At 36.9% G+C, this 13,191-nt stretch overlaps 1 protein-coding gene across 1 annotated transcript in view; it reads left to right on the forward strand.

Annotated features, from left to right (window-relative positions):
- The window catches only part of WDR37 (WD repeat domain 37), a 35,333-nt gene that overhangs the window by 7,120 nt on the left and 15,022 nt on the right, over positions 1-13,191 (forward strand). The window contains exons 5-10 of the mRNA XM_005426736.3: positions 2,792-2,927; positions 4,268-4,339; positions 6,280-6,324; positions 8,027-8,103; positions 9,841-10,078; positions 10,996-11,137. Coding sequence (XP_005426793.1) covers positions 2,792-2,927; positions 4,268-4,339; positions 6,280-6,324; positions 8,027-8,103; positions 9,841-10,078; positions 10,996-11,137 — 710 coding nt within the window. The remainder of the gene's footprint in view (positions 1-2,791; positions 2,928-4,267; positions 4,340-6,279; positions 6,325-8,026; positions 8,104-9,840; positions 10,079-10,995; positions 11,138-13,191) is intronic.

A 13,191-nucleotide genomic window follows, 5' to 3' on the forward strand; every position in this document is an offset into this window, starting at 1 on the left:
GCATGGTTTTAGCAGCAAGGGTTTTCCACCAGTGTCCAAATCCTGAAGAGGTAGATTTAACATTTGGTACTGTTAACATTTTTGTTGTTAATGGACAAGAATCTGTAATTTGACTGCATTTGGTTTTAGATTCAGGAATCGCTATATGAAGTCCATGTTTTGATAGTAACAAAATGTAATGGCTGCTGTTAATGATGCCTGGCTTATGAAAGTTGTTACAACATCAGGGAAGCATCAATTGTTTATGCAGAGTCCTAAAATAAGCTGAAATGATGTAATTTGCTCCATCCAAACTAAATACCAGGATCTCTGATTTGTCTAGATAGGGATAAAGGGTCTTAAAAAAAATACTGTGCACCCAGTAGTTAAAAGGAATATAACTTTTTTGTCTGTGTAGTTTTGACCTCACTGCCTAAAGTTGCTTCACAGGACGTTCTGTTCATCAGGCAAAGTGTAACACTGCTGGACTGGTCCTGAGTTGATAAAGTATTCTTTCTTATTTCTAATGTGCCCTGTTTGTGTAAGAAACTTTGTTACAGGGTGCCTCACTCTGATTGCCATGCAATTGTGTCAGTTTGTGCTCAATTTTCTTTTGTTTACATAGTAAACAATTGTTTTCCTATTAAATGTTTTTGTAGAAGGAAGTACATGAAACTGTATCAGTTTAAGAAAGAGGACAGGCAAAGGTGAAACACACTCAGGATGTGGTTGGTCATTTATTTGTGTATGATGATCTACAGAAGTTACTTCAGAACTTTTCTGTACTACTTTTTAGGTAGTTGCATGTTCTTTAAATATTTCTTTTCCTGGCTTGGACATTGTTTATGTGTGTTTAGCAAAGCAGGAACTAGTCCAGGCCGTGTCTAGTTTATCCAATTACTGGTATGTGAGGTGAAGGGCAGCAAAAAAGGAAAGGAAAAAAAGCTTGGAAAAAGTGTGTGTTGAGTAAATATCTGTATCAGGATGTTTACTGTTGGATAGTGTTCTTGAACTCTTCTGTGTGTTAATTAAAGACTGGTAATACCTCAGAAGGAGTTTTACATCCTTTCCATTAAATGATCAGTGAAACCACTGTCCAGCAGTTTTGGAAATTCTGTCTTTGTTGATGGGTAGGGTATAGCTTCTCTTAGAAAACTTTTACATGGGGTTTGACTCAACATTATAAAGACAGAATGGAATGCAAGCACAGGCCTAGTTGGAAAATACCAAGTTTGGAGTTTGAGCTGAGTGCTGTATTAGTCCTTTCCTGTTAGTACTTAATTCAGCTTTTCCACTTCTCATACATGAGTCCATTTAATTTGAGGACTGTATTCAATGTGAAAGTTGTATCTGTAGGATGGTGTTCAAAATGTAGGAAATTCTGCAGTATGGTTGAACTAACAATCTTTACCATTAGCCCATTTTCTTTTCAGTGCATCTGTAATGACTGTTCCTGCTGCTGCTGTGAAACCAAAATGCATATTAGCTGATAATTTGGAATTCAAATAGGGCATTATCATTTCATCATTGGAGAGTTGACATGCTCAGGATTTGGAATGCTCTTACAGATTTTCTTTTAGCTCTAAAAATCTTTTTTGAAATAATTTGCTTTAATGACATACTTAAGACTTTCTATTTTAATACCAGAAACTAATGGGATTTAACCATAGTTTATTGTATCTGAAATGTAGACTTAATTAACTTTCTAACTTTTACTAAGCTGTAGATAAGTCTTAATGTGATTTGTGTTGATGTATTTAAATGTTTTGATTTAACTGGTCAAATACCTGCCCGTAATTCCATGATGAGGAAAACACTGATAAATTGAAGTTGTCTTTTTGTTTGTGGGGTAAAAATAGGGTATTTGTAATGGTGGTCTTAACACTTTTTAAAGCCTTCTTTCATGACTCTTGGTTTCAATTGTCTCTGAAAGTGTTCACCAAGAGAAACTTCTTTTTTGAATATTGTAGTTCCTTTCTCTGAAAATGTAGAATTTTTGTAGTTTGCATCCTTTCTGTAGATGCTGAGTGTTTTGAGCACTCCTGCACTGTAGTGATTTGTAGTTTTACTGTTTTACTACACTTTTCTTCCTTTTGTTTGATATTACTTATGCACATGGTAATTTGGATTTAATGAGCCTTCTCTGTTTTTCCCCTAATAGCTTCACTTGGAGGGAGCATGCTTATCAAATGTTTAGATGAGTTTGACATATATTTTTAAAAGCTTCATTACACAAATAAACAAGCATATGCTCTCAGGTTGATGTTTGATTTGATTAGCTTCATGCAGTTTTAAAGAAAAGCAGCCGTGAGTGTTTTAAATTGAAATGTTTCTGGGTTTTACTAGAGTTATATACTAAGTACTTTTTTTTCAAAGACATTACACTGGCTAGCAGGGACTCTCTGAGTTACCAGATTGTACTTGTTTGGGAATAGGCAAGGAAAGTTTTAAGGTCTTTTGCTGGGTTTGCTCTTCTTTTTTTTTTCCATTAAAATCCTTACCCAGACTGAATGAGACATGCACTCTGCAACTGTACAACTCATTATTCCAATAAAATTGCATTATTGTAGTACAGAATAGTTTGTCTTGCATTCTGTAAAAGGGCTGCTATTAAAAAAGAAAAAAGAATAAATGAGAGATATGTTTGCATCCAAACTCACTTCCCTACCATCAATTGTCACATTTTTGACAGTAGCGATTTGTCAGAATATTAAAGAATCATGGAAAAGTTAATATCTATTTTTATTTGTGAGGTAATGACCTAATCTTGGATCGATGTGGAAAAAAAATGTTGGTGTCTCTGCTATTTCAGATTGTATCCAGTTTTAAAACTACAACATCAAGGGCAATCTGTCAGCTGGTAAAGGAATATGTTGGCCACAGGGATGGTATTTGGGATGTCAGTGTCGCGAAAACTCAGCCAGTGGTGTTGGGAACTGCATCTGCTGGTAAACTTTTTTGTTGCTTGAATATTTAGAAAATTCTGGTTAAGTCCCTAAGCTATAGCAAATACAGATCCAAACAGTACTCAGAAACTGAGCTTCACACTGAAAAGAGTCCTTTTCAAGAAGTTCTGTTGCTGAAAAATTCTTAAAATTGGAATTTCCTTTTCCTTAAAAGATTCAAGCATGCTTGTTGGTCTTCCTAAAGTGTGTGCCAGTTCCCTTCCATGCAGATCACACTCTCCCTAGTCAGCTCTGGCATGTTGGGTGGGGTGGGTGGGTGGGATGGGGAGCTGCTTGCTTGGGGAGGCCTCTGGCACAGAATTCCATGTGGCTGGATACAGAGATCCCTGCAGGCTTTCTCTCCTAGTATTGTTTAGCCTTTGTTTTATAGAAGCTGTACATGTGGTCATAGTTTGCATATTCTTGTTATTCTTGCATTCTGTCTTTTGCCTCAGGACACTGGGGCAGCTAAAAATCTTAGTTTTCTATTTACTTTATTTGATTTATTCCTTCCACTTGAGGGAGTATAAGTACTAATGAACAAGTCACTAAATCTATTGTAGTCCAAAAATCAATGTAGAGACTTGTGTAATTTTGGAAAATTATTAGGAAAATAAATCATAACCAGATAGAATCAGTTTGAAGTGACATTCTTTTGAAGCTGGAACAGAATCTGAAGGTATTGACTAGACTTTAATATTTATAGACCAGAAATCTCTGCTTCTTGAACTGAACTGTTACAATTTTTATGTGCCTGCTGAGGGGACACATTTTGTCTTTGTGTGGGACATCTTGTCTTTGTCCTGATTTAACCTGGAAACCTCCTGGAAATTCTCCAATTCAGTTTTAAGGTACTACCCACTTAAATACGGAAATTAATTATTTATTTTTGGGTGTGGCAGGATAAAGGAGTGGCATTTGGAGTGATTTCCTTTTTAAATTAATTTTTTTAGTGCTCTGCAGTGACCTGTGTGCATTTGGGATTTCCATGCAGGAAGTAAATAGATTGTGCATAGAATTCCTGTTTGTAGTGGCTGCCTTTTCCACCATGGAGTGCTTTCTCTTTTTTTTTCTGAGTCTCATGATACACAGCTGGAGCATTATACAGAATTTGCCTTTCAATTTGCCTTGCTGCAAATCAATCTGATTAGAACAGCGCCTTTACTTTTTGGGGAAGATGTGTACAATGATAAGAAAATGTTAGGTTTTGTATATAAGAGCTCTACATTTAGAATCTATTTTATATGGTATGTGCTACAGTGGAAGCTAACTTGTTTGTTGAAAGGGTAAAAATGAAAAACATATGTTTTTAACTATTTACAGCTGCTTTTTAATCTTTGTAGATCACACTGCTTTGCTGTGGAGCATAGAAACAGGGAAGTGCCTTGTCAAGTATGTAGGGCATGTTGGCTCAGGTAAGATAAGGGCATGTTGTGAAAACTGGGAGCAGAGCATGGGAGGGGGAAATGTGTTTTGGCCAGCTACAGAAATGTTTATTGTGGTTTCACTTGCTGGTTTGCCAACATCATTAACAAGTCAATTGTGAAGCTCCACTAATTTTCATACAGAGAACGTTTTGTAATATGATTCTTTATTGGAGAGGCACGTTAAGACAGTTCTGCAAATGCTAAATGAATAAACAAGTCCATATAAAGAAATTTACAGGCACAGTTACGACACTCAGAAGTGAAATGTCATAACTCATTGTGGTCTTGTGCATGTGGAGAACAAAAGAAGCTTATATAATCTGAAATTAGCTGTCTTGCAGGATCTCTGTTATATTTGGGTTAGAATTACAGATGCTAGGTGAATATCTTTTTGCACTTCTTTGTTTAAGATCTTATTTGCTGCATAATGCAAAGATCTTGTTTTTAAGACAGTTAATTAAATATAGGTATTTTTCTTTCTGTATACCAGTATGAATATTGTGGAAGCTGTTTTTTAAACTCCTCTTTGGGTGGGGAGGTGCAGTGCAGTGAAGTGTCTTTGATGTTAATTTTTGGTGTCCAATTTGACAGGAACTTGATTAATGCCCTTCTGCCTCTTAATGAGTTAGAATACAGGATTTTATAGACCAAAACTGGAGAGGTTTTCCATGGCTTTAACTTGCTGTTGTGACCTGAGCACTTTGAGTGATCATACCCTGGAAAAGTGAGGAACCCAGTTATTGACCAGGATTGCTTGGTTAAATAACTCATCACATCACACAAACTTTGTGGCAAGGGTAGAAATAGAATTTAATTCTCTAGAACTGCTTCAGCTGTTAGTTGTCCTTTTGCTTCCTGTTACATGACTTCTAGCTCCTATAGCACAAAGCTAAATGCATAGAAACAACTGGTAACATGTTAATGCTTTCAGATACCTCAGGTTGTTTGCTGCATGGACCCCTAAGTTCTATAAAGTCATGTTTGCAAACTTCACTCACTTGAACTTTCATGCTGGTAGTTTTCTTTTACAATTGCTATTTGGATAACTATGAAAATAACAAGTTCTAACCTATATTTAAACAATTGTGTTTAAACAACTGTGTTTGAACAACAATGAAAGAAAAATTGTATTGTATATACATTTTATACAACTATATACATCTATAAATTATAATAGAAATAATCTATTTTTTATGTAATAAAACCTTTTTTGTTTGACAGTTGATTTGAAATGGTGCAAAGGTGTTGGATGCCAGCAGCTGGTGCACCATAAAGTTAGTTCAGTTTAAGGAGTATTTTTTTAGACTCACTACACATGTTCTCCCAACAACATATGCATCTATTTTACTTGTATAATGGATGGAAATGAGTTGTAAGTTTTGTCTTGAATGAATCCTATGAAATGAAATGAAGAGCTTTGTTAGTTGATAGAATTCTTGCAGGACATCCTGTTTTGATTACATATGGTTGCAGGACTGAAATTTGATTTGTGTTAGTTGCATCAGGTTTTCAGGCATTTGTTCTTGCAATGCTGAGTAATAAGCAGGATGTTGATGGTAACATACAGTAAGTTTTCATTGAATTAGAAATAATTATGAATGCTTAAATTCTCTGTATGGAATTCCAGAGCATTATCCCCTGTCAGCTTACATATGATTTGAATAGGGTTTGTCTGTCCTCTCTTAACGTGAACCACTTGTACTAGATTCAGGAAATAACTTTCTAGAAAATGTGTTGTATGTAGTTGCTTTCAGTTGTTTAGTTGTAGCTGCTTTCATTGATACTACATTTTCATATCACCTTAAAGATGACTACCAAAAATTGCTGAAAACTTAAGACTACTTGATTTTTCAATGCTTTTAATAATAAAATATTTTGAAAGAGTTCTTTTACTATTCTAACTTAAAACTTTGCTTTGTTTCATACAGTAAATTCCATAAAGTTTCATCCCACTGAGCAAGTGGCTCTTACAGGTATGTAAAGTTTTTTCATATGTTAAGTATGTTAATCTTGATGGAAAATAAGTGTAATTTGCTAGTTTGTTCTGGTAGCCTCTCTCCCTATTGCTTGTCAGCATCCTTGTTGATTGAATTATTTTTACATTTGAAGGCATAACAAATCAGAGCTAGATCTTGCCATCTGTGTTTTTCATGTCATGTTGTCATTTGTGCTTGTCTGCTCCAAACCAGACACTTAGAATCATACATCAGGTGAATGTTCTGGAATTCATCCCAGAGTACTCAAAGAACTAGTGGGTGTTATGGCAGGATACCTCCTGATTACCTACCAAAGTTCTTGGAAGTCTGGAGAGGTTTCTTCTGATGAATGTTACTCCAATATTACAAGAAGGATGTGAGGAAAGATCAGTGGAACTACAGACCTGTTAGTACAATCTCAGTTCCTGAAAAAATTATGGAGACTATACTGGGTACTGCTGAGAGGCATTTAAAGAATAATGCAGTCATCAGGCACTGTCAACATCGGTTCACAAAGGGAAGGTTCTGTTTAATTAATTTGACATCCTTCTAGGATAAGGTCACCTGCCCAGTGGATGAAGATCTGGTGGATTAAGTTTTCTGGTTTTTAGTAAAGATTTTGGTGCTGTCCTTCACAGTCTGGTTCTGGGCAAGTTGTCCAGCTGTGGGATGAGCTGTTCATGGTGTGCTGTATGGGCAGCTGGCTGAAGGGCAGAGCTCAAAGGGTTGCAGTAAATGGGGCTGTGTCTGCCTGGCAGAGGATCACCAGTGCTGTTCCTCAGGAATCAATTCTAGGGCCAGTCCTGTTCTATAGATTTATCAATAGATTTATGACCTGGGTGCAGGAGTTGAATGTATCATTACCAAGTTTGTTGGGGATACCAAACTGGGAGGTGCTGCAGATTCTTGTGAGGGACATGAGGCCTTTCAGAGGGATCCAAATAAGTGAGAGCACTGGCTGCTATCCTATTGATGGGATGAAATTTAACAAGTTCCAATGCCAGATGCTGCAGCTAAAACAGACTAATGCTGAGCCCAAGTATAAGTTGGGAGAGGAGTGGCTGGAGGGCAGTTCTAATCCTGCAGGATTAGAACACGTTTGTTCTGACCATAGCAAGGACAATCTTGAGTTTGTCCTTAGTTAATAATGAATAAGTCTATTTTAAAACAGATGGAGTTAAAATCACATGGTGCCTTCTGAGCTGTAAACTGCCACTAGTTAAGCTGAGTTGTTTAAGGCAGAAGAGGAATAGCTTCACACTTGCTATTTTGGATTTCTCATTAAAACCATGATGAAAAAACTTTATTCAATTATTTCTTCCATTTAATGGAAGAAATAATTGAATAAAGAACCCCAGGATTTTAAGCATCAGTAAATGAATATCTGGTGATGTATTAAATGCCTTCTTCAAATGCTACATACTGAGCAGTGGTGAGACTCATGTTCTGATGTGTAATATTCAAGTGCATGTTTCACTGTAGGAGTGATTAATTTGGTAGCTGCTTATATCTTGCATAATGACTTAATGTTTGAGATATTGAGACTTGTTTACCATAAAGTTCATACTGGTTTCTGTTAGGAAAAGATGCAACTTAGACAGTATTGCTGAATGTAATATTAAAGCCTATTTTTAATCCCCATGGAAATATTCTTACTTATACTCTCTCTCTTTTTTTTTGCTTTTCTTCCCCTGTGCAGCATCTGGAGACCAGACAGCTCACATCTGGAGATACATAGTACAGTTGCCCACACCTCAGCCAACTGCAGACTCCAATGTAAGCAATCAGCTTGCTGCAACTAAACCAATTGCTCAGCAATTTCATCAGATACAGGTTTTATGATAAGACTGAATGTTAAATTTACACGTAATTAAAAAATTACATGATTTCAGGACTGCCAAAGGTGGGATTTTAAGCTTTTAGTTTATCAGCTGCATTTCAGCTCCTCTTTGAAAATAGACTCCCTCATGATTTCAAAAGCATTTGGTGCAGAATAGAATTTACAGCTTCAAGTAGACAAATTGACCTTTTTTTCAAGGTAGTAAATGTATAAATGAACTGTAAATGAACAGTCAAATAATTTCTTTTTTGTAATAATGAAGTTCTTTTTAAACTGGTTAAATTTTTGTAGCCCAACTTACTGAGGCACCTCTATTAGTTATAGCTGCTGTGGATTGAAAACTGATGGTAAAGATTTGTAATTTTGGCATTTATTTGAGTCTTCATTGATTTCTAATCAACACTTGCCAACACACATCACACTGTCTGATTTTGTTGTCCCCAGGCCTTTATTTAGTCAGTATTTAATTTAAAGTATAAACCTGTCAAATGCTTATTTTACTTAAAAGCACTCTTACTAAATTGTGGAGGAAACATAGTTTATAGCATGAGCTTCTCAGTAGGCTAAGTAGGGGCAAGAGTTGACTGTGTAAAAAGAGACAGATTTCTGAATGGAAAATGTTTGATTCAGTTTATTTGATTTGACATTTCCATTTTGAAAGAAAGTACAAATGTTATCTTTTCCACCCCCAAGTAACATAAAAGAAAGATGCTTTTGTCTTGTGTAAGTGTAAAAGGAGTTCAGAGAATGATGTTTAGTGATGAGCAAAAAATTTATTTTGTGTCCAGTTTACATCAGAACTGCATGATGACTGTGTATTGACCAACAGACAAATACTGCTGTAATGATTTGATTTTTAATGGATAAAAATATGTCTGTAAATTGTTGTCTTCCCAAAGATTAACATAGTCAGTGTCTTGTTGGATGCTTCCTACCTCTAAAAATTGAAAGGAGAAAAATCCCTTGATATTGTGTTGCAATGAAACTCTTGGGTAATACACTTACCAGATAGTAAAGGGGACTGATACTCAGGGCTAAAGAGTTTGGAGGAGATTTTGAAATGGACTAGGAAACATAGAATTATTTAGATTGGAAAAAATCTCTTAAGATCATCAAGTCCAGCTGTTAATCCAGCACTGTCACAACCCTCCACTACACCATGTCCTTAAGGGTGACATCTACACATCTTTTAAATACCTCTAGGGATGTTGATTTCACCACTTTCCTGGCTTGGTAATCTTTTTGGTAAAGAAATTTTTCCTAATATCCAGTCTAAATATGCCCTGGTGCAACTTGAGGACACTTCCTCTTGTCCTATCATTTGTTCCTTGGGAGAAGAGACTGACACCTCCTGGCTGCACTGTCCTTTCAGGGAGTTGTAGAAAGCAATGAGGTCTCCCCTGAGCCTCTTTTTCTCCAGGCTGAGCAACTCCAGTTCCCTCAGCTGCACATCAGCAAGTTGTTAAAAGGAGTTCTTAAAACTGCATTTGACTTACTGGTTATATTCCTTCAACTAAGTTTGTGATAGTGAGTACTGGAATAGGCAGGGTGCAGCAGAATTAATTTTCCCACATTCACATTTAGGAGACTGGGAAGCATTTACACTGCAAAATGTAACTTAGAGACATTCTTTCCCTTTTATTCTATATCTTTTTTTCCCTTGCATTTTACAGCAAGCATCTGGAGAAGATGAAGTTGAAATCTCAGATAAAGATGAACCTGATGGAGATGGAGATGGGTGCAGTGATTGCCCCACTGTCAGAGCCCCATTAACCTCACTGAAAAGCCACCAAGGAGTGGTCATAGCAGCTGACTGGCTTGTTGGGGGGAAGCAAGCTGTGACAGCATCCTGGGACAGGACAGCAAATCTGTATGATGTAGAGACTTCTGAACTTGTCCATTCTCTTACAGGTATTTGTTCACTTGCAAAAAAATTAATTGGATGGTTTGTTTTTGTATGAGGGATTATTTGTAGATACTAAAACATTGAGAAAAGAAAGTTGTTTCTCTGGAGCAGGATGTGTGTACAATCTGCTGCTCAGTGTTGTTGTAGTTTTTAAAATTGCAAATTTGTAATTGAAATTGTAAATCCTCTGAGCATGAATTTGTCTTCTTTTAAGCTTATGATTTAACCTATGAAAAAATAGTTGTTTAAATTGAATGTACCCAAATTTTAGTTCTTGCAAAAGGCTTTTGCTGTGTTCATGGTGTGTTAAACAGCAATAACCCACACTACTCAATGTGAAATAAGTAGCATGGTTTTTGCCTTCAGATACATTCCCAAACTTTTGCAGCAGTAACAGTGTTTTCATTATAGTTTAGTATTTAAGTCCTTTTTCTCCCAAATCATGTTGGGTGTCACCATTTGTTGTCATTCATTACAAAGATTCTATTGTCATTACATTGCAAGGGTTCCATATTGCTAGAGTTTCGTATCTCCTCGATGTTTCTTGTAGGCAACTCCTCTAGGCACTGACTCTCCCTTGTCCTCACAGCAGCCAACTGACTCCAGTCCCCTCAACCAACCAATCCACTCTTTTATAACAGTCTTCATATTGGTTACAGCTGTGGCCTGTTAACATCAGGCCTGCTCCTAACCTTTAATAATTAGCTCAGCTGCAACTCTTTAGGGGGTAAGATTACGTTCTATACTACCTTTATTTACTTATATTCTATCCCACTACATAACAGGATTAAAGTTCAGAATGACCATTACTCTTTTATGTTTGGGGAAAAAGAGAAAAAATCATCAGGATGTCATTCCAAGTGTATGTGGAAATGAAAAGTCATATTTTCATGACCTGACACGTTGTGATGTGTGGCTGTAGGGCACGACCAGGAGCTCACGCATTGCTGTACTCATCCCACGCAGCGCCTCGTGGTGACATCGTCCCGTGACACCACCTTCCGCCTGTGGGATTTCAGAGATCCTTCTATCCATTCTGTGAATGTCTTTCAGGGCCACACAGAGTAAGTGACAGCTCCTTCACAGGTTTTCTTCAAGTTTGAAAAGTTGCAAATCTGCCCAGAACTGTTCCTGTGTGCTTTTTGAGGTACTGAGTTCATTCCTGTTTTGTGAGACTGATTTTCACAGAAACCCCCAACTGGCCTCCTTCAAATGTAGCACAGCAGTACATAATTTCCAAAACAGCAGCCAGGGCTCTTGGTGTGCTATTGCTCATATGGTAAGTCTTGATAAAAATGGTTACAATTAAAGGTGATTTAGGGTATGAGGTTCTTTTTGGCATTGGTTATGCTTGCAGTTTGGGGTTATTTCTGTTATGCAGTGGATCAAGCAGATTGCCTCTGCTTGTCTTGATACTCACTGTGAAGTAAAGGTTACTCCTTTGAAACCAGTGCATACAAAAGGATTAATTTTTACTCTTAAAAGCTTCTAATTTTTACATAAAATAAGAAATAAAAGTACAGGCACTGATTGCCGTGTTCTGTCAAAACAGTGATTCTGATGCAACATTTTTAGTTACCAGTTTAGGCTTAATGTTGTTACACTGACTACTACTGAACATGGACAAATGTAGTCCTGAGAATCTGTGTTCTGGTGTTCACTTTCTGTTTTTTGGAGCTCTGATACATGGAAAATGCAGGTGTAACTTGGAAATACTTTACCTAAGGAAGCAAATCTTTTCTTGACTTGTGAATGTGTGAGCTTGACTGTTTTAGAAAAAATTTCACCTCCCTTCTTCAGAATAAAAGATGATTGTTAATCCTAGCTCAAAATACAAACCCCAAGTATTTACTCACATTTCTGGTTTTTGTTAATTGTGTAATTTACATTATGACTTTCAATACTACATTATGAGTTTCAGTACCCTCTTTTTCATTTTTTCATAGCCTACATATAATCAAAAACCTCTTTAACCCCATCTGCCCTGGACTCCTGAGCTTGATAAATTACTTGGTGCTTCACAAACATCCTGTATAAGTGGCCATATTCTCCTGATAGAGCAGTAAGCTTGATTTTGTGGCCTACATCCTAGAATTGTTTAATCTCATCATTTTTGTGTTCTTCTATCACTTTTCCCAGAATGTTGTATAAAGTTGTAAGGTTTTGTATCCATTGGTGCTTGCATTTTTCCTCAAGCTGATTAACTGCTTTGTCTCAGGATGTTTTTTTAGAGAAATGACCAAAACTGTTAGCTGGTGTTTTGGCTTCTATTGCTGAGACCTATAAACTAGCAGAGAGTTTATTCTTTAGGAATGGAATAGACCTTGTGCAACCTCTTTAGTCACTCTTACTCTAGCTTTTAATCATCTTTATATTTGTGTTTTTCTGCCGTATCAGCTGTCTCTGTTTTTTACTTTGAATGTATGAGTTTTTAGTATTGACATAGGCTTTTTCACCACATACACACTAAATCTGACGGTCTCAAAAGTGGTTTTACTTTTCAGTGGCCAGGGCTGCTGCGGTCTCTCGTTTGTGGAAGGGGCAATTCTGTTACAGAACATGTTTCACTGATGAATGTAGACTGAGCAGAGATGAGGGGGTTGATATTTTTGCAGTTGAGACATATTTTAAGGAATTTAATTTTTGTTCTTTTATTGTACCACCTACCAGCAAAATATTTTTAAATTACCCTCTAATCAACACTGCAACAATCTCTTCACATTAAGCACCATAGAGGAAACTTATTTTTTTTTTCTTTTCTGAATGTCTGTTTGAATAATTTGCCAAGTATTTAATATTTTGATAGGCCCTTGGCATCAGTTCTGTAAATTGGATGTTACAGTTGTTAACACTGATGATTTAAAGTCCTCAACCATAAGTTTTAACACCCTCTGGCTGAATAGTACCTGGTGAGTCTGGCGCTCACAGAGCAGCTATTTTTTCACCAGATCAACTCCTAATGCGCTATGCCAATATAATGAGATGCCAAACATCTCAATCCCGAGGCCAGCATTCCGTGTTTATTGTGTCGTGCACCCAAAATCTCATTCCAGCCATCCCTTCCTCCTGGCGCGGATCTGCGCTGCCGCCGCTCACCAGCAGGTGGCAGCACCAGCCC

This window comes from Geospiza fortis, unplaced genomic scaffold, assembly GCF_000277835.1.
Source record: "Geospiza fortis unplaced genomic scaffold, GeoFor_1.0 scaffold270, whole genome shotgun sequence".
Taxonomy (NCBI): Eukaryota; Metazoa; Chordata; class Aves; order Passeriformes; family Thraupidae; genus Geospiza; species Geospiza fortis.